We start from the raw sequence: 19,661 nt of genomic DNA on the forward strand, positions 1-19,661 counted from the left end.
CTCTGTAAACCAAGGATGCTCTTATCCCCTGAAAGAAGAAATTCAAGAATGAAATACACACACCTCCATGTCCTCGTCTCCTCCTCCCCACGTCAACATGCTAAAGGGAACCCTTATCTTTCTGGACTGAAGGAGAAAGTCACCTTCATAGAGCTGGGGAGAAGATAAGGGAATAACTGCTCTTTGAATGAAGGAGAAATTCTGGAATTTGTAGAGTCCTGCCCTAAACTTGACACCACTATTCCACTATTGGTCTTTCACTGGCATCTCCATACCCCAGACCTTAGGAGAGTCACCCAAGTTCTCTTTTCCATCCCCATTTCATAAGTCTGCCCCACACTCCACCTGCTCAGATTCCTGACTCCATCCAGTGATTTCCCACACTGTCTTCTCAAGTGACCTTAACTCAAATGTTCTATGCTTCATAGAACTCTGCAGTGTCAGTCACCACAGGGGTAAAAGGAGACTCACCAATTCCTTTCCATAAGCCTCCTTTCCCAGTTCATTTTTCCCAAGCTACATCCCTCTTCATCCTCAATCCACAACTCACAACAAAGAAATCCCATTCTCTCTGAGGGCACATAACAAGGCTGCCTCACTCCTCCTGTATGCTGAGGATTCGAAGTAGGATAGTGTACACATCCTGTTCCATGTAGCCCTGTAGGTAGCAGGAAAGACACAATGGAGATGGAGAACAGAAATCAGAGACACAGGTAAAGGAGGTGTTCTGTGGAATCTGTGTACAGTGGAATGTCATTTACTGGTTATCTTCACTTATATCTTTTAAAGCAGTCAACTTTTCCATAGTTGTCTCCTGCCTTCGTGGGAAGATACTGATGTCTATTTTCAGGATTGCTGTGAGGGTTACAACTATGAATGTGAAGCAAGGCACCTGATACACATTCTACAGTGTTCCACTCTTCATAGTTATCATTCCTCATAAAGGAACAAGCCACCTAGCTTTTCTTACTTAATTAGGGCTAAGTAGCCTCAGGAGGAAACTGAATAGGGGTATCAGGGACAGGAAAAGGCTCTACAATGGATCAGGCAATTGAAAAGGAGTTGAGGGGCTGGGGTCGTGGCTCGGTGGTGGATGACTTTCCTGACATGTGTGAGGCACTGGGTTTGATCCTCAGCACCACATAAAAATGGGTAAATAAAAGAAAGGTATAAAAAATGTTGTATCTGTTTAAAAACTTTTTTTTAAAAAAAATGAGACACAAATACCTCTCTTTTCACATTCATGAACAATCTCTTTAAAAAAATTTTAGTTGTAGATGGGCACAATACCTTTATCTTATTTATTGATTTTTATATGGTGCTGAGGATCTAACCCAGAGCCTCACACATGCCAGGCAAGTGCTCCACCACTGAGCCACAATCCCAGCCCCACCTACAACCTTTATTGATCTGCCTAATGAGATCCAGAGATCTGGCAATGGATCCAGCTCTCTGAGAAACAGCAAAACTGTACAGGAACGAGAAGAGACCTCAAATGCAACATTCCCTACCAGCTTTGTGTCTGCCTCCCTCAAAACGCTACCATGCTCACCCGAGCAGCGTTCAGCAGATGATTCCTGTAGGTGGAGATGACCTCTTCATGGTTTTTCTGGGAATCCTGGAAATGAGTATCAATGGGAAGTCATGTGCCTACCCTCTCAACACTCACCCAAGCCTAAGGAACAATAAAGGAAAACAATCAGCTTTACTAGGTTAGCTCCCTTCGCTAGCCCATCGCTAGCTCAGTCTGGACCACTGCCTGGCTAGGCCTCTGCAGCTCTCAGAATGTCTCCCACATACCCATCACTTCCACTGTCCACCTTCTTCTCTAGCAATATCCATTTTCCTGAGGGTCAAAACATACCTGCAACTGTAAGGCAAGGCGAGTATTTTCACCCCGAACTGCAAGAACCTCCTCTGAAAGCTGCTCCAACTTCTTCAACAACTCCTTGATCTGAGGCCAAAAGGAAAGAAAGGGAACCAATAAGGACCAATTCATTCCTCTCCTCCTACCCCAAATGCCACTGAGGAAAAGATCACCTCCTTTTATTGGATATTTAATATATGCCAGATACTTTTACACACATTGTTTCATTTATACCCAATACAACCTTTCTTCTGAAAAGAATAATACTTCAGAGGTAAATATTATTACCTACATTTTGTAGATAAGGAGGTTGAGTTTAGTAATTTGTCAAAATCATACAGCTACTAAGGGATAAAATCATGATTCGCATCAATATCTCTTTGATTCCATAGTTCATGTTCTTAACTCAGTACTGGATCCTCACCCACTTTGGCTATTGACACTTGATGAAGATGAAGATGAGTCCTTTGTGTCTCAGGAAGTAGAGACACAAATGCAGTTAATAGTAACCAGCAGTAATAGGCATAGTGATAGAAGGAATAGTAATAACTACTCTTTATTGAGTACTTCCCATGTGCCAAAAATTATTCTGAGCATTTTAGGTAAATACTTTATTTAATGTACTCCTCACAATTACATTATTATGAAGCTCATTTTGTAGAGGAGAACACTGGGGCTTGGAGATGTTGAATAATCTGCCTAAGATCAGATAACGATAAGGAGAGTTTTTTATTTGCTGTTCTAGGGGTTGAACTCAGGGCCTTGTTCATGCTAGGCAAGTGCTCTACCACTGATCTACAACCCCAGCCTGAGTTTTGAAACTGAAATTCAATCCAGACAATCTCAGTCTAGAGAGTCTTAACTACCATTGAACCATGTCCCCAGCCCTATTTTGTATTTTATTTAGAGTCAGGGTCTCACTGAGTTGCTTAGGCCTTGTTTTTGCTGAGGCTGGCTTTGAACTCCAGATCCTCCATTCTCAAACTCCCAGCCATTGGGATTACAGGCATCCATCGTGCCTGGTTCCCCAGTCCTTTATGTTTAGTTGTCAATGGACCTTTATAGGAGGTGCTAAGAATCAAACCCAGTGCCTCTCACATGGTAGGCAAGAGCTTTACCACTAGGTACAACCCCGGCCCTCCCCAGTCCTTTTCATTTTTTATTTTGAAACAGAGTCTCACTAAATTGGTGCTGGGGGGCGGCGGGGGGGGGGGGGGGGGGGGGGCTTGCAATCCTCCTCCGGACTCAGCCTCCCAGGTCGCTGGGATTACAGGAATGTGCCACTGCAACCCAGTTTGTGAAACCATTTTGAAGTGGGAGGGAAGAACAAAGCTGAGGAAAACCTCAGCAAGCCATTAAACTATAAGGCTTCTTCCCAAGTTAATACACCATTTAAGTCAAAATGCAAATAATCCGCGAGACTGCACAGGCGATCCCCTGAGCACACTGTTTCAGAACCCTGAGTCCTAAATTTGAGTACCTAACCCACTTCTGTCTTCTGTATCTACCTTTCCTCACCTCCAATTTCAACTCCAACCCCCTTAGTCCCAGAAAGCATAATGTGGACCATGCAAAGGATCAGTTCTATGTTGGGGCTTCAATCTGACCAAAGGCTTTAATCTGGATTCAGATTAGCAAAGCCCCTTTCCACGATGCCCTCCGGTGCCCCAGCTGCTCACCTTGGCCTCCTTGTCCCGGCAAGCCCCAGTGAGATGCTCCACCTTCTCTTTCAGCTGCTCCGCTGTTTTCTCCAACTGCTCTGCACGCGCGCGCGCCTCGCTGGCCTGGCGCTCCTGCTCAGAGGCCCGAGCGGCCAGGTCCTGGCTCCGGCGACCTTCCTCCGCCGCGGCCTCGCGCAGGCAACCCATCTCGCGGCAGGCTGTGTTATACTTCTCCAGGACAGCCTTCAGCTCCTGGCCCCAAGCCTGGGCCTGGGCCACCAGCGAACCCCGAGTTTTCTCGTGCTGCCTCAGGCTGGCCGCCTCCCGGGCCCTCAGCTCAGCCACCTCCTCGGTGGCTTGGTACAGCAGCTGCTTCAGCTTCCCTATCTCCTGGCTCTTCCCGCTCATCGTGGCCTGAACCGCCCTGAGTTCTTCCTCCAACTTTCCCAAATCCTGCTCCAGAGCGGCCACTTGGGGGGATACTGGGACCTCGGAGAGGGCGCCCAGCTCTCTACTGGGGGTCAGGGATCCCCGCAGCTGCTGGTTTTCTGCCTCCAGCCGAGCCAGCCTGTGCTGGGCCTGGCGGTGCCTCTCCGCCAGGGTGCCGACGCAGATCTTCAGCTCCTCCAAGGGCTCCGAGCCTCTGGTCAGGGCACTCCCCTTGCCCACCAGGTCCGGGGGCAGGCAGTCCCACAGACCTCGGAGGCCGCTGCTCTGGGAGGCCAGGTGCTTGCGCAGCTTCTCCGTGGCCTCCTTCTCCATGGCCAGTTCATCCATCAGCAGCCCTACACTCCGCCGCAACTGCTGCAGCTGGACCTGCGCCTCGGGCTTAGGCACAAACTCCCGCTGCAGCCGCTGACTCAGGGACTGCAGCTCGCCCTGCAGGCGCTGCCGCTCGCGTCCCAGCTCCCCCAGCTCCTCCAGCAGGCTGCTGTTGCTCAGTCTCAGGGCCGACACCTCCTTCTCCAGCTGCGCCTTTGCCAGGCCGCCTCCTGGGGCCTGCTCTCCTCCAGAGTCCCCCAGAGGCTCTCTGCGGGCCCCGGGAGCCTTCGTCTCCTCGGGGTGCTCCGTGATGCACGCTGGGTCTGCCTTTGGGACACCCGTTCTGTCCTCCTGGGCAGGGCCCTCAGGTCTCACCTCTAGTCCTGCCTTGGCTCGGTCTAGCCTGACCAGCACCCTCTCCAGCCGCGCCTCCATTTTCTCCCAAGCAGCTGCTGCAGCCTCGGCGCGGGGAGCTCCCAGGGCTCCCTCCAGAATGGGCCTTGACAAAGCCCCTCGGGCTGCGTCCTTTTCTCGCCACACGGCAGCCAGCTCCTCCCTTAGTTGGAGCAGGAGTTGGTTCATGGCTGCAGTACCCACTGGTTCCACCCCTGGGGCCTGGAGTCTCTCTCTCTGGCCAGCACACAGCTGGTTAGTGTGATCAGGGCCAAGGATCTGTCCCTGACTGGTGGTCAGTTGCTGTCCTGTGGCTTTCCCAATGACCTCAGACATTGGGCTCCGGGCTGACCTCTGTTCTGGTTGAGACCTTCCATGGACTTCATTCTGGATCTCTTCTGGAGTTGACTCTTCAACCCTTTTGGGAGCTAATGGGTTTGCTGTGGCTGCTGCCTGCTGCTGCTTTAACTCTTGTATACACTCAGCCAGCAAGTCCAGGGGACGGCCCTGCTCCATACCATCCCCTCCAGGCCAGAGAGTAGTGCTCTGTCCTCCTGAAACCCCAAGCTGGTGGGAGAGGAAACCTAACTCCTGCACCTGCTCTCTAATCTGGTTCTCCAGGCCCATGTAGGCTGCTGCTTGAGCCTTACACTCTTCTGTCTTCCTCACCAGCTCCTGTTCCAACTGAGAAACTTTCCTCCGCTCCTCTTCGTATTTCCATATCCATTCTTCTAAGCACGGGTCTTCATCCTCCTCTTCCTCCTGTTCCTCCTCAGGCTCTGCTCTCCATGAGCTCTTAGGTGGAGAACCCACCTGGGGCTCAGATGGAGAGGCCTAGGTCAAAAATAGAAGAGTGAAGTGAAGCCAAGCAGCTCACCCAGCCCCCGAGGGCTTTCTTCTCCTAGAACATCTTGTCTTGATGCCCAAGGACATTTAGGAGAGGGTCCCACTGGGATGCCCTGGGGTGGGTCAGAAGCCAAAGGGAGGACATTTAGAGTCTTACCTGGGAGGCAAGATCTGGGTGTAGAACCAGCCCCTGACCTATAAGAAAAGACATGGGGCACATGAGAGACAAGAGAGCTGTAGGCTTCTAACCCATACATTATCTCAGACTTTCTCCGAAGTGAGCAGCCCTGCAGTGTGATGATCCTTAACACAGGTCTTCCCAGTGCCAGGAGCTACCTTGTTCAACAGGTCCCTAACTATCAGTAACTTTAGTTTCTGATCCCAGAGACAGAGCCACTCCTTCATTTTGTTCACTCATGTATTTATTGACTACTCTGCCAGGAACTGTTATAGGCAGTAGGACCTCAATGATGAGGAAAATAGAGGGGTTGACAGTCTAGTAGGAAAGAGGGATATCGATCAGCAAATCATACCAATGAATGTACAATTCCTGCATTAAGGAATTTATGTCTGTGCTTTTTTAGGAATATGGGGTTATCTCATAGTAGTAGCAATAAATAAGTAAACTCTCAAAGTGGCAATTATTTTTCAGATGGATTACTTCCATGGGAACAAATGAGATACCAAGAAGCTTCTTTGATTCTTTGGCTATTGAGCATAATCTTGAAATCACAAAAGGGCTTTTTACCTCCCTGCTGGCGCCGTTGCCAGGCCTGCCGCAGCAGCCCCCACAGTGCCTTGTCCTGAGTGTGCAGAGCATAATGCAGAGCATCATGCCCTGTTCTGTCCACTGCCCCTGCGTCTGCTCCATGGCTCAGAAGCAGTTCAGCCACCTCAGCACTGCCCTTCTCACAGGCCAGGATCAGAGCAGATCTGTAGGTGAAGAGGAATCTGAGCATAGGCTTTCTCTGTGGGATCCAGGAGTCCTGGTTCCAGAAATCCCACTCACAGGGTGAGCTATCACTCAGTCGGGTAAGAACAAGATACCAACCTTAGCCAATGACGAAGCATTGGGTAAGGTCAGAACTTTTAAAATGTCATTTCTAGGAGCTACAGCATCAGAAAGCAAGGGGTCAATTCAAAGGGCTCCATTTTTAGCTGTTTTATATAGTACAAAGGTTCTGGATGAAATTTTTATTGGAAAAAAGGATCAAATTTTTCAGAAGATAGCTTGAGAAGCAGTACATTAAACTAATAGCTCCAGAGGCATCCATTCCAGTTCTGGGATCATTTACGCGAGGAAGATGGTCATGGAAGCAGGCAGAGCTCTTCTAAACCATCACTAGGAAAGGAGATTGCCAAGGACAGAGAGCACACTGCCCTCTTCTTCTACAACACAGATGGACACACGCACACATACTCACACACACTATGCCCATTGACTCCTTTCTAGATTCAGGGTCTAGAAATTGGCATGAGAAGCTGGGGAAGGCTCACTTGTCATCCTTGTCTGTGACATTAACTCGGGCACCTCTCTGCAACAGCTGTGAGCAGATAGCTGCGTGACCACCCAGCGATGCAATCATCAGGGGTGTACGTCCATCCTGCACAGATGGTGGGAAGGGGGTTTATAAGGAGCCAGGAAGAGTCATGGGCTCCACACAATCCTCCCAATGGCCCTCTCTCCCACCCCTTCAGGAAAAAGTCCAGGTCTCAGGGCTAAATACCCGCTTTCAAAGACTTAGAAGCCCTCCAGAAGATAAGGCTTTAACTTCTCTGTGAGGAAGAAGAGGAGAAATAGAAGGAGAAAGAATATAGCAGAGTAGTAGTGTACAATATGGGTCATGGAATGTAACCAATCCAGCTCAGAAAAGAAAAGCAGTCTTCCAGGCAGAACATTACCCACCTGCCATCTGATACTTACGTTATCCAACACATCCAGGAAGGCTTCATGGTCACACAGCAGAAGCACACTTGAGGCACAGCCAGAGGAGGCTGCAGAAGGTGGAGGGATGATTGGGTTAAGGTGAAATATGAAGGACATCTACATAGAACATGACCCTACTTTCCCTCCAACCATTCCAGCAGTTGGCCCTGGCTGCCCTTCCCACCAAATGTCATCCTCTCCTCCCCTTTCCCGCCCTACAGTTCCTGCAACCCTGTTCCCACCAGTTCCCCAGCACACACCTGCCCAGTGTAAGGGACTACGGTTTTCTGCATCCACAGCATCTTCATTAGCACCATGCTGCAATAGCCACAAAGGGAAGCAGCATGGAGCTTGGTGTTAACATCCTCATCCCACACCCTCTACTGGGCCACCAACTTCTATCTTAATATGGGGAAGGCAACTATTAGTCAAGCTCAGTGTATTTTTTTTTTTTTTTTTGATACCAGGAATTGAACCCAGGGGCACATAACCACTGAGCCACATCCTCAGCCCTTTTTCTTTTTTTATTTTGAGATAGGGCCTCGCTAAGATGCTAAGGCTGGCTTTGAACTTATGATTCTCCTGCCTTAGACACCCCCCCCCCAAGTCATTGGTATTATATATATGTTTGGCAAGTCTATTCCTTTTGTGTGTTTGTGGCGGGGGGGTACTGGAGCTCAAACTCAGAAGTGCTCTACCATTAAGCTATACACCCCCAGTCATTTATTTACTTATTTATTTATTTCGGCAGTGCTGGGATTTAACCCAAGGGTGCTCTACCACTTATCTACATCCCCAGCCCTTTTTATTTTATTTTGATATATGGTCTCACTAAGATGCAGAAGCTGGCCTCAAACTTACAATCCTCCTGCCTCAGCCTCCTGAATTGCTGATACTACAGGTGAGCATCACCATGCCTGGCAAGCCCAGTATATTCCTTGCAGATTCCTTGGATTTTAACCCTAGTTCCTGAATACAGAGCCTAAGAAAAATTAGATGCTAGATAATAAACATGCTAGGGAAAATGACACCCAAATTCATATTCATGGGTGGTACTTAAGGATCATAACTGTGAGATTTGGAACAAGTTAAGAAGAACAAAAGCAAAGCAGCCATATGCTCAATGGTTGAGCCTTTTGTACTTTGGGGACTCACTTATAGGTTGTCTGCAAGTCATTTCACATGTGTATCTCTCTTTATACAACTGGATTATAAACTCCTCAAACACAGACATAGGACCTTGGCTTAATTTGATCATGACTGCCCTCCTTCCACCTGCCTGTCATTGTGGCAATTAGTTTCTGCAGTCTAGGCTGGCTTTGAACTTGTACCACCTCAAGGGAAGTATCAAGCTGGAATCTATTAAATAAAAGTTTGTGGATAAATGATTATCGGTTCTCTTACTGGGGCTGAGGGAGGTCAATTTAGCTAACTATTTCTTGTAACTACAAAACAAAGTTAGGAGGCTCTGGGTCCATCTCTTCCCTTCATAGGAGTAGTATTAAGAGATTGCTCTTACCTGAAGCAGGACCTTGACACACTGTGGCTGGCAGGAGATGGTAGCCAAATGCAGGGCAGTGCTTCCTGGAAAAAGAAAGAGGGAGAGAAGAAGGGTGGGTGGCCCCATACATGCAGATGACTCATAGGGAGGGAAGGAAGGGACGCACAGATAATCAGAGGGAGATTAGAGAGAGAAGCTCTCAGCCACATGGGGCCAGAAATTCCTGTTCCCCAAGCACTCTGTACCTACGATGAGGGTGAGAATGGGAGTGAGGTGTGCTCAGCTTCTGGGAGGGAGATGCCTGGAGGGATACTGGCTAAGGCTCACTGAGAAGAGAAGCAAGGGTCTACAGCTGGAATCTCCAGCAGGGACCAGCAATGGCCCCACTGCTGCTATAAAAGGGACAAGCCAGCAGTATGGTCAAGTGCTCAGTCTAACTCACCATCCTCGTTCTTGCTGTTGATGTTAGCCCCATTTGCAAGAAGTATAGTCAGACACTCTGTCAGTCCTTTGGAGGCTGCCAGATGAAACCTGCCAGAATCAAAGCCAAAGGCACAAGGATGAAAGGACCAGGGGATGAAGAGGGGGAGAATCTTAAAAAAAACACTGCTTGCTGCACTTCCTACCTCAAAGTCAATTCCAAAAGCAGAGAGGGAAGCTCCCCAGCCTGACTTCTTGAGAAAGACAAGGCCATATGGCTTTAGTCATAAAATCAGGAAGCTGGAGGCAAAGCTGGCACTAAGAACTATAGGTCTCAAGGAATCTCAAGCTATTGCAGGGGTATGCAGGGGACACATAGTGACGGGCCTCTCTGAGCACAGAACCCTTAGTGGAAATCAAAGCGTTACAGAAAAAATCTGCCAGAGCAGAGCAGAAGGCTGGACATTTGAAGCCATTTTGGGCAGCAACAAGGGGTGATATTTCCCCTATTCTAATCACTCCCTCGGGTCCTGTGACTCCCATGGCTACCACTTCATTCCTGATTTCCCAAGGATACACACCCTCCTACTTGTGCAATGAAGAAACCACCTATTTAGCATATTAGTTTTCTGTTTGTTTAATGAGCTTCGTACCCTTCTCAAGTCAGTGTTGTCACTGTGGGTTGTGAGGTGGATGGAGCTCAGGAGTGACACCTTCTTCCCTCTCTTTGTGCTGCTTGATACCAAAGGTTTATTGATATGCTTACTAATTATGACCACAAAAAGGGCTTTGAAGTTGTAGGCATTTCCTGGTCCTACATCATATTAGAGTTTGGGGCTTTCAAAAGGAACCATGTACTAGGGGTGGGATCAAGAGGACTTACTTACGGGGACTGGCCGTTTGAGTTTAGCTTGGTGGGTCGGGCAGACTTCCTGGAGGCCAGGGCAGCCACGCGTCCCACATCCCCCCTCTGGACCGCCTCCAGCAGTTTCTGATCACGACGGTTCCATCTCTCCACCTGGTCCAAAACCACAAATTGTGTGAACATGGAGGATGGGGATGGTGTGGAAAAAGATAGTTTTATGCCAACCAAGGCAAAAGAAAAATCTCCACAGTCCTTTCACCGTTTCACAACCATTCAGCCTAGACCATTTGGTTCTTAGGTGGGCCAACTAAATACTAACCAACTCATATGCTACCAATAAGTATTGGCAGTACTGCCAGCTCTGAACCTAGAGGTCCCTGGACCACTGACTGAATTAAAAATTATCTGTGGGGCTGGGGATGTGGCTCAAGTGGTAACGTGCTGGCCTGGCATGTGCGGGGTGCTGGGTTCGTTCCTTAGCACCACATAAAAATAAAATAAGGATGTTTTGTCCACCAAAAACTGAAAAAAAAAAATTATCTGTGAGTGCTGAACATATCGTATTTCAAGTGTCTTCTTAGCTTTTTCCCCCCAATTATTTTCTTTCTGTACTTGGGATTGAACCCAGGGATCTGTACCATTGAACTATATCCCCAATCCTTTTTTTTGTTGTTGTTGAGCCAAGGTCTCTCTAGTTGCTTAGGCTGGCTTTGAACTTGCACCACCTGCCTCAGCCTCCAGAGTAGCTGGGATTACAGGTGTGCCCCACCACACCTGTAAGAGTCACTATGATTATTGTTGTTAGGTGCCTAGCCTCAGAGCAATGCTAGCGATGACTCCTTTCCTTTTTGGTCTCTAGGTCTTGGTGAAGAAAACTGCACCCACTTGACCACTTATGACTGGGCTCACACTGCCTCTCACCTCTTCCTGCTATTCTGAATTTTGTCCTTAGTTGCTAGAGAAGTAAATCAAGGCACCTAGCATCACATCACAGCTAGGAGTCCAAAAAACTAACAATACTATCTCTACCCATTGGCCCCCAAATTGGGAGGGAAATCACAAGAGTTTCTATTTTCCTAACAAAACTACTTATGCACTTTGGATAGTCTCTTTCCCTTCCATGAAAATAATAACCAAAAGGAAAAAACAGGGCCTTAGCTATTTCTGAGGAGACAGCAAGAGGAAGAGGCAGAAGACTCCCCTCCTCCTCCCTTTGAACCCTCCCAGTCTCCCGGCAGGGAGCAGCTGTCCCAGGCAGCAGCCACACCTGAGCTCGCATTGTTCTACCATTGAGTTTGAGTTTTTCGGGTGGAGGAGTAATTACAATAATTGAAGTGTCACAGGGAGTGAAAGGGAAAAACTATGTAAAAGCACCTCAGATTGAAAGCACAGAAAGCCTTGTTTGGTCTAGAAACAGGAAAGGAAAGGAAGAAGGGATGAATATGCTATAAAGGGTCCCAAATGAATATCTTGTCAGCCAGACTGTTCAGGATCTGGTTCAGCTACATTCTTGGCTTCGTGACCTAGAGCAAACTATTAAACACCTCTAACATGTTTCCTCGTCTATAAAATGTAGGAAATAATAACTACCTCATCATGTTGTGAGTATTAAATAAGGTAAAGTATATAAAATCTCTTTGTAAACTGTAGAGAGCCATATAAATGTATGGCATCCTTAAAATAAAACAGGAAATAGTGAGAAAGTATGGTAGCATATTGCATTTTATAAGGTACAACCTCTACAAGAAAGAGGTAACAGGAGGAGGTAAAGAAAAATAAGATCTATGGAAGCCCAATAACACATTTTCAAATATTGTTTATATAGCCAGGGCAATATAATCAACAACAGGAAAGATTTTGGTGTGCAAACCATAAAACTGTCTAGGGTAGATGAATTCAGAGGTCATACTCCTGTACAACACTCGTAACTCCTCATGGTCCTTTCAAGTGATATTTCAATTTCCAGGGGTATCTCGATATTCCTGGAAAATAGGGCTGATATTTGTTTTCATTTCATCTCTTTGACAGAAGAAGAATCAAAAGCACCATGAGGTCAGATAAATTTCCAGGATCACACAAAAGAGGGCTAAAATTGGGATTAAAACCCAGACTACCTAATGCCCAAATCCTATTCTCACCACGAGACCATACTACTACTGAGCTATGGAAAAAGGTTCATTTGTTTCCAGAGAAGTTTAATTATTTCTCAGACTGGCTCCAAGGCAAACCACCCACCTTCATATGCTATTCCTTTTATGGAGAAGAGTCTCCAAACAGGTCAATTCTCCACCGACAAAATAAGCAAAATGACTTCTCCACATACTAGCAGACTCTCCTGTAGGAACTCATTTTCCAATACCCCTTGGGGACTAGGCCAGGCCTGGAAAACAGAGAACCTGTCCATGCCTTCACCACACAGGGCTGCCATCAGCTGACCTCCCCTGAAGTTCTCTGTTTAAAGTCTTGATTCTAACACTTTCTGTCTTTGTGAATGTTAGGCACATAAGAACTTCTTTGAACCTCAGTTTTCTGATGATTGAACGACATATAAAGCACCTTTCCAGGTGTGTTGATACACGCCTGTAATCACAGCTACTCCTGAGGCAAAAGGATCACAAGTTTGATGCTAGCCTGTTTCAAAATTTAAAAAAAACAAAATTGGGGATGGGACATTGAACTCAGGGAGGCTTTACCTCTAAGCTACATCCCCATTTTTTTTGAGACAGGATCTCACTAAGTTTGCTTAGAGCCTTGCTAAATTGCTGAGGCTAAACTCAAACTTGAGATCCTCCTGCCTCAGCCACCAGAGTCATTGGGATTATAGATGTGTGCAACTGCCCCCAGTTCACAATTAAAAAAAAAAAAAAAAAAAAGGACTGAGGATGTAACTAAATTTTCCCTTTTGTTCAAACCCCAGTACTGTCAAACAAACAAAAACATATAAACCTTCTATCTCTGTGTCTGCCACATAGTAGGTTGACAATAAAAGTTAATTCCAATCCTCATCCTTCCTAGCTTTGCTGGACATAGAATTCTCCAGCTAGGGGAATGGAGGAAGGCATCTTGCTTATATCAGCCAAAGAACAGCCAGGTTGTATAGATGGTAAAGGAGGTTTTGTTTGTTTTGGTTTTGTTTTTTGTTTTTTTATTTTTATTTATTTATTTATTTTTTTTTTGGAGAAAGGGTCTCCAGGCTGGCCTTGAACTTGGAATCCTCCTGCCTCAGTCTTCCAAGTTGCTGAGATTACAGGCATGTGACACTGTCCCTGGTGATAAAAATGATAAAGGCGTATTTCTAACAAGGTAGATACTTTCTTTCCAGTTAGATAGTGCTAAATGTACTCAATTGACTTTTTTTCTGGGGGTCCTCGGATTGCCTCATAGGTGCTGGGCAAGCAATCTACCACTGAACCACATCCTTAGTTTCAATTCACTTTCTAAAATCTCATTATACTAAGAGTCTAAAATGGGTGGAAATTCTTCATGTCTAAACCTCTGCAGAGCTGGAATAATAAAGGACAAAAGAAGGATGAGTCCATTGCTCACCTTAGCATCTTGGAAAGGAAACACTGGATTATCATCAACCCCAAGGGAACAATCACCAAATTAATCAGTAGACTAATAACAAGGAAAAGCTTTGTTATTTCTGTATCTGAGATTAGGGGAAATTTTGTAGGAGTCATTGTACTCTCTCCTATCTCTGACTGTGAACCTGTAAGCACCCTGTCAGGATGGAAGCACACCAATAGGTAGCATAAGAGAAAGAGAGTGGCTACTGCTGCAGAACAGGTGAATGGAAAGACTGCCCGTAAGGAATCAGGACCTGCCTCTAAATATTTAAATGCAATAGAAATTCCTCTACTCTGATTCAGGATCAGAAGTTTAAAGTTATTCTCTGTTCTACTTCTTGGTCTGCTTCCTACCTAGGCAGAATAAGCTCAAATGTAAGATACCCTCTATTTGACTACAATAAAATGAGACTACAGGAGATGGATTTTTGCTTGTTTGTTTTGCTTCCTATATAGGGGATAATATAAATTAATTTAAAGATGATTACAGATTTTTCAGAACTTACCTCAGACTAAGAACACAGAGCTCTGCCCCTGGATTCAGTGGTATGTATAAGTTGGGATAGGGAGGGGCAGTCTTCAGGCAAGACTTGGAAAAGCCAGGCTTTTGGAGTGACCAGGAAGATTGTCACATCATTTCTCTGATAAATAGGTCTGGCATGGCTAGCTACCCAGAGGAGTGGAGGAAATTATGGGAAGTACATGGAAGCTTTGTGAGGAAATAATTTGCTGCTGAAACTGACCTATTTTCAAAGCTTTCTGCAATCCCAGTCTAAGGAAAAAGTTTTCCTTCCAGTTAAATAGTTTTAAATCCCCCAATTTAGCTCCTATAATTTCATTGTACCAAGATCTTGTTTTACTAAGAAGAGTTTAAAATGGTTTAGACGTTTCTCACAGCCAAACCTCTGTAGAACTAGAGTCAAGAAGGAAAAAGGAATGGTTCTAAATCCCAAGTTCTGGACCATTACTCATTCTAGCACCTTGGAAAGGAGACACTGCCCAAGGATTGAAGAATCAGGAAGAATGCTGGGTTTCCCCATTCCTAAAGAAACAGCAAACTCCACAAACCAGAAAAGGGAAGGGTGATGTTGAGGACTTTGGTATCTAGGGAAGAGTCTACATGAATAAGAAAATCATTGTGAGTTAAGACAGAGTTTGGATAGCCTCAGTTTCTGGTGCCTATAATCGCAAATGTCTTTTTTTTTTTTTTTTTGTATTGGAGATTGAATCTAGAGCCTCTCATAAATAAGCACTCTACCACTAAGCTATATCTGCAGTTCTTTTGGTAACTACCTTTTGACTAGTTTATCAGTATGTGGAAACTTAGTGGAGAAGCAATCGCAAATGGGACAAGGACAGGCCTCAACAAAGTTCCTACTTTTGCCTCATAGCTTTCTTTCAGAATTCTGTGGTATGCCCATGCAGAAAGAGTGAGCTAACTGAGGATTTCTCATATTTGCTTTTAAACGACATCACTAAATCAAGGTAACTAAGCAATATTACTCCAAGTAGCTGGCTAATTCACTTCTTATTTATAACCCCAACCTCCACAAGAAAGTCCATCCCCAGATAGGGGGTCTTTCTGTAAGAGATCATTAGCGATCTCTCTGAGCTACTACCTTCTGCAGTCTTCTTCCTTCTGCTTTGTTCTGGGGAACACAGAATGACTTCTGTCGTGGATTCTCATGATGATCCACCTTAACCTCCTCCCTTCTCCTCTCCTTTCAACATCACTTTCCTCAAATTCAATCAAAGGAAACAAAGAATACAAGACCTAAACAAATGGATGAGAGTTCAGAAAAAGGAAGAGTCTAGGGAGAACTGGGAAGAAAGCTTTTGACTGACCCCAAGAATCAGTCTGATATCCAGACACTGCAGTGAACTAGCCAGGGTGGATTCTGCAGGCAACTCACCCAGTCCCTTGGGGAGCAGCCAGGCAACTGTGCGTCCTCTGGCAGTGCCTGTCAGGCTGGCTAGACTGCAAGATTAACCCACAAGTGAGCGGACAGAAGGCGATCCAGGCAAAAGAGGGAGAAGTGGGACTAGATGACCACTGGGCAAAATGGGAAAAGGGGGGGAACAGAGGCTGCTGTTGTGGGAGCACCAATTGGAAAGAGGTTTGGAATGATGTTTGAAGTTCAGTAGTGCTAATAGGAAAATGGCAGTGGAAGTGGCATGGGGTGGAATGAAGGCAAGGAGACTGTGAAGAAGGGCTAGGGAGAATGCAGCTTGTTGGGATGACAGTAAACACTAAGGACGGGCCACCTGGCAGGGCAGGAACATGGGAACTGGGAAGGGATGGACAGTGAAAGTCTTGGATAAGAACTAGGGTGGTTGAATGAAGTCAAGGGCTGGGTAGGGACTGGATCAGATACTTGTGGGTGGTTTGATACTGAGAGACAGAGTAGAGGTAGAACTTGGGAAGGGGACAGGACTGCAGAAGTTGGGGGTGTAGATGCTAGGAGGACAAGAAAGGGGCTAAGGAAAAGAACTTTGGGCACAGCCGAGGTTAAGAAGGCAAGATGGAGGCTGGGGGACAGGTTATAAACGACCTCCACTAAGTTAAGTTAGCAAGGCTAGTGGGCTGCATTGCGGCTTGGGGGTCTCTGGAAAGATCGATGAAGAGATAAGGAAAGACAATGAAGCATGGAGATGGGATTCAGGACTACTGTCAACACAGGGCTTGGACCCCAGCCCCATACTCCCACACGTTTTGGGCACCTACCGCCACTTGTGAACTGGAGCAGGAGAAGATGCGCTTCATGGCCGGGGCCAGGGCCACAGAGGGGACGGGGACGCGTGGAAAGCCGGGCCACAGGTTCCCAAACCCACCGGACTCGGCTGCGGCTGCTCGAAAGACAGCTGTCAAAGAGCAGAGAGGCCCCGCTCAATCGGAGGCCAGAAGTGGGAGGCTGGGTCGCAAGCCCCGCCCCGGCCCCGCCCCACGCCCCTGCAGAGGGAGAAAGCCCGCAGTCTTCGGCGGCGACATGGGCCGGCTCTCCAGCCTGCCCTCAGTCTGAGCCCGCCCACGCCCCCGCTCCGACCCGCTCCATCAGAGAAGGATCCCCGCGGACAACGGCTGAAAGTCCCCTCGGGCCCCGCCCACCTCCGTCCCGGGGCGTGGCCCCGCCCCCGCCCCGCCCCGCCCCGCCCCGAGTTCCCGCGCTACTGCAGCGGGAGCTCGGTCCCCGCTTCTCTGGGTGGCCTTGGCTCTTACCTACCGCCTGCTTTAACCCTAGTGAGGCGCTTTATTATATCCAAAGATCTTTGTCAGTTATTCTGCTTCGCTTCCCCGCCAAACTCCAGCCCCTAAGAGGATTTAAAGAGAGCAGTTTGAAACAGGAGGAGGTCGTAGTGCTAAGCAGAGGACTGAGCACGGATAAAGTGGCCCACTGCACCTGGGGACAAAACCTGAGGGAAAGGGGATCACGCTCAATTTCAGAATTAGGAGAAGAAGAAATTTTTTATTTTTTAAGTATTCCCTTTCCGGAACAATTATCTTCCCTATTTCCACTACCCTTAAATTCAGATTTCAGTGATTCTTGCTTGAACAATCAACCGGGCGCAACCACCTGGTCTTCCCAGCTCTCTTAACTCCCTCCTGTGGCTCCAGCAAACCCGCTGTGAAAACCTAAAGAACAACTGGGGACATAAGTCAGTGCTGGAGCTTGCCAGAGGCCCTGAGTTTGATCCCCACCACAGCACCAAAGAAACGTGTGTGTGTGGTCTGGGTAGTGAACCCAGGGCCCTCTACCACCAAGCCACATCCCGCCTTCCCACTGTCTTTCTTTCTCTCTCTTAATTTTGAGACAGGGTCTAAGTTGCCAAGGCTGTCCCTGAACTTGTGATCTTCCTGCCTCAGCCTTCTATATCTCTGAGATTAGATTACAAATGCAGGCCACCAGACTCTCAGAGAAAAATTCTAATGTGGTTTGAAAGCTCTTCCAAAGCAGGACTGTCTCTTCATCCTCAGTGTCTTCTCTCATTACTTTTACAAAAGAGCCCAAACTCAAACTGCTTTAATTTACTACAATTCACTTTGCAGCTGGCAATTAATCCTCCCCAAAATCCCCTCTCACATTCAGTGAGGCCCCAGGTAAAGTTTCTGTTTTTGTTTTTTTTTTTTCAGTTAAGTTTTCCCTTAAAATCCTGCTACATTGTCCAACAAAGTATGCCTCTTGTATGTAACATACTCCTACTACTTAATGGTATATTAAAGTACTCTATTAATCATAAAGAATAAAATATTGAGGATAAAGGATTAGATGAACCAATATTCAAAAAAAATCTACTTTCCTTCGGAGGCTCATTGGGGGTTAAGACGTAAGGAAATCTGTTAACATAAGTAGACTTCAGTTCCAGTCCCAGACTCCATGAAGATTGATCAAGTTAGAGCCAATAAGAAGTGCAGGGAGGGGCTGGGGTTGTGGCTCAGAGGTAGAGTGCTCACCTAGCTTGTGTGAGGCCTGGGTTCGGTCCTCAGCACCACATAAAAATAAAGATGTTGTGTCCATGTATAACTAAAAAATAAATATTAAAAAAAAAAAGAAGTGAAGGGAGGGTCATCATGGACTATACTCTTACAAAATAACCCACAAATGCAGATGGTTTCCCTCCCTAAAAGGCCAGTTAGGCCACCTGATCTCTATAAGGCCATTAAATGCACGTGTTCTTGGGGATACTAAAACTCTGGGTGTCTCAAGAGGAGTCTAGTGCCACAGTCTGGCTGGGCACAAAATCATGAGCCACTCACAGCCTTGTAGATTCAAACAACAATTCTTTATTCCCGAACTGTCACTGGCACTCTACACGCACGTTCTGGGGAAAAATCCACACTCTCCACCGGGCTCTGAATCCCAAATACTCTCTGAATCCCGCGAGAACTCAACGGGAACTCAAGGCGCCTGAGGCAGCAGGGTACACCCTATTCCCAGCAGGAATCACCTTAAACCCCTAAACCCAGATCCGCCCTGGTCCTTGAGCAAGGCCACCTTTCATGCAAAGTCACTGCAAATGACCTGGGTCCACTATGGAGAGTCCTTCCTCTAAGCAACATGCGGTAGGCTGACAAAGAAATTGCCATGTGTCATTCCTACTTGGCAATGGCTCTCAGCAGTCTAGAAGACACCTAGACATATAAAGAAATAAAATAGATTTGATTTCTTTCTTTTTTGATCCTGGGGATTGAATCCAGGGACACTTAACCACAGAATCACATTCCCAGTCTGTTTAAATATTTTGTTTAGAGACAGGGCTTCACTAAGTTGCTTAGGGCCTCGCTAAATTGCTGAGGCTGGCTTTGAACTCATGATCCTCCTCACCAGTCTCCCAAACTGCTAGGATTACAAGTATGTACCACCATACCTGGAATAGATTTGATTTCTACTATTAGAACCTTAGGCTAATCAGTTAACGATCACTTTTGAGGGCTCAGAAACATTTGAAAGGGGTGAGGCATAGAAAAGATTTAGTGGAAGAAGATAACAGCACATAGAAGAAACAAATCTTCAGGGTCTGGGAAAGAATCACCAGAACAGGAGTATCACTTGGTGCTTCAACATATTTTCTCACTAAATCCTCATAACACATGATAAAGTAGATTATTTTATAATGAAACTTTTTTTTTCAGCACTGAGGATTGAATCCACAGATGTCTTACCACTGAGCTACATCCTCAATCCTTTAAATTTTTTTTTTTTAAAAGATTGAGACAGGGTCTTGCTAAATTGTGGAGGCTGCCTTTTAACTTACTATCCTCCTGTCTCAGATTCTGGAGTCATTGGGTTTACAAGTGAGAGCCATGGTGCCTGATATATAACAAAATATTTTTATAATTATAGTTACCATTTT

The 19,661-nt window shown here is 46.5% G+C and overlaps 1 protein-coding gene across 1 annotated transcript; it reads right to left on the reverse strand.

Moving 5' to 3' along the window:
* Ankrd35 (ankyrin repeat domain 35) lies at positions 1-16,722 on the reverse strand. Its single transcript, XM_076861633.1, has 13 exons — positions 16,537-16,722; positions 10,265-10,395; positions 9,400-9,488; positions 8,976-9,040; positions 7,717-7,774; positions 7,454-7,524; positions 7,027-7,133; positions 6,278-6,462; positions 5,687-5,724; positions 3,547-5,517; positions 1,865-1,954; positions 1,553-1,618; positions 1-658 (listed from the first exon to the last, which is right to left on the reverse strand). The coding sequence occupies exons 1-13, from the start codon at positions 16,573-16,575 to the stop codon at positions 596-598; spliced, it is 2,973 nt and encodes a 990-aa protein (XP_076717748.1). The 5' UTR covers positions 16,576-16,722; the 3' UTR covers positions 1-595.
* Positions 16,723-19,661: the final 2,939 nt, after the last annotated feature.

This window comes from Callospermophilus lateralis, chromosome 7, assembly GCF_048772815.1.
Source record: "Callospermophilus lateralis isolate mCalLat2 chromosome 7, mCalLat2.hap1, whole genome shotgun sequence".
Lineage (NCBI taxonomy): Eukaryota > Metazoa > Chordata > Mammalia > Rodentia > Sciuridae > Callospermophilus > Callospermophilus lateralis.

Bases quoted from the DNA above. Each gene is read 5' to 3' on its own strand.
- Ankrd35 (XM_076861633.1), bottom strand. From the start codon at position 16,575: ATGAAGCGCATCTTCTCCTGCTCCAGTTCACAAGTGGCG. The intron at 1,955-3,546 runs GTGAGCAGCTGG...TTTTGGCCTCAG, and splicing joins GCCGGGACAAGGAGGCCAAG to ATCAAGGAGTTGTTGAAGAA. The intron at 1,619-1,864 runs GTATGTTTTGAC...ACTCATTTCCAG, and splicing joins GCCTTGCCTTACAGTTGCAG to GATTCCCAGAAAAACCATGA.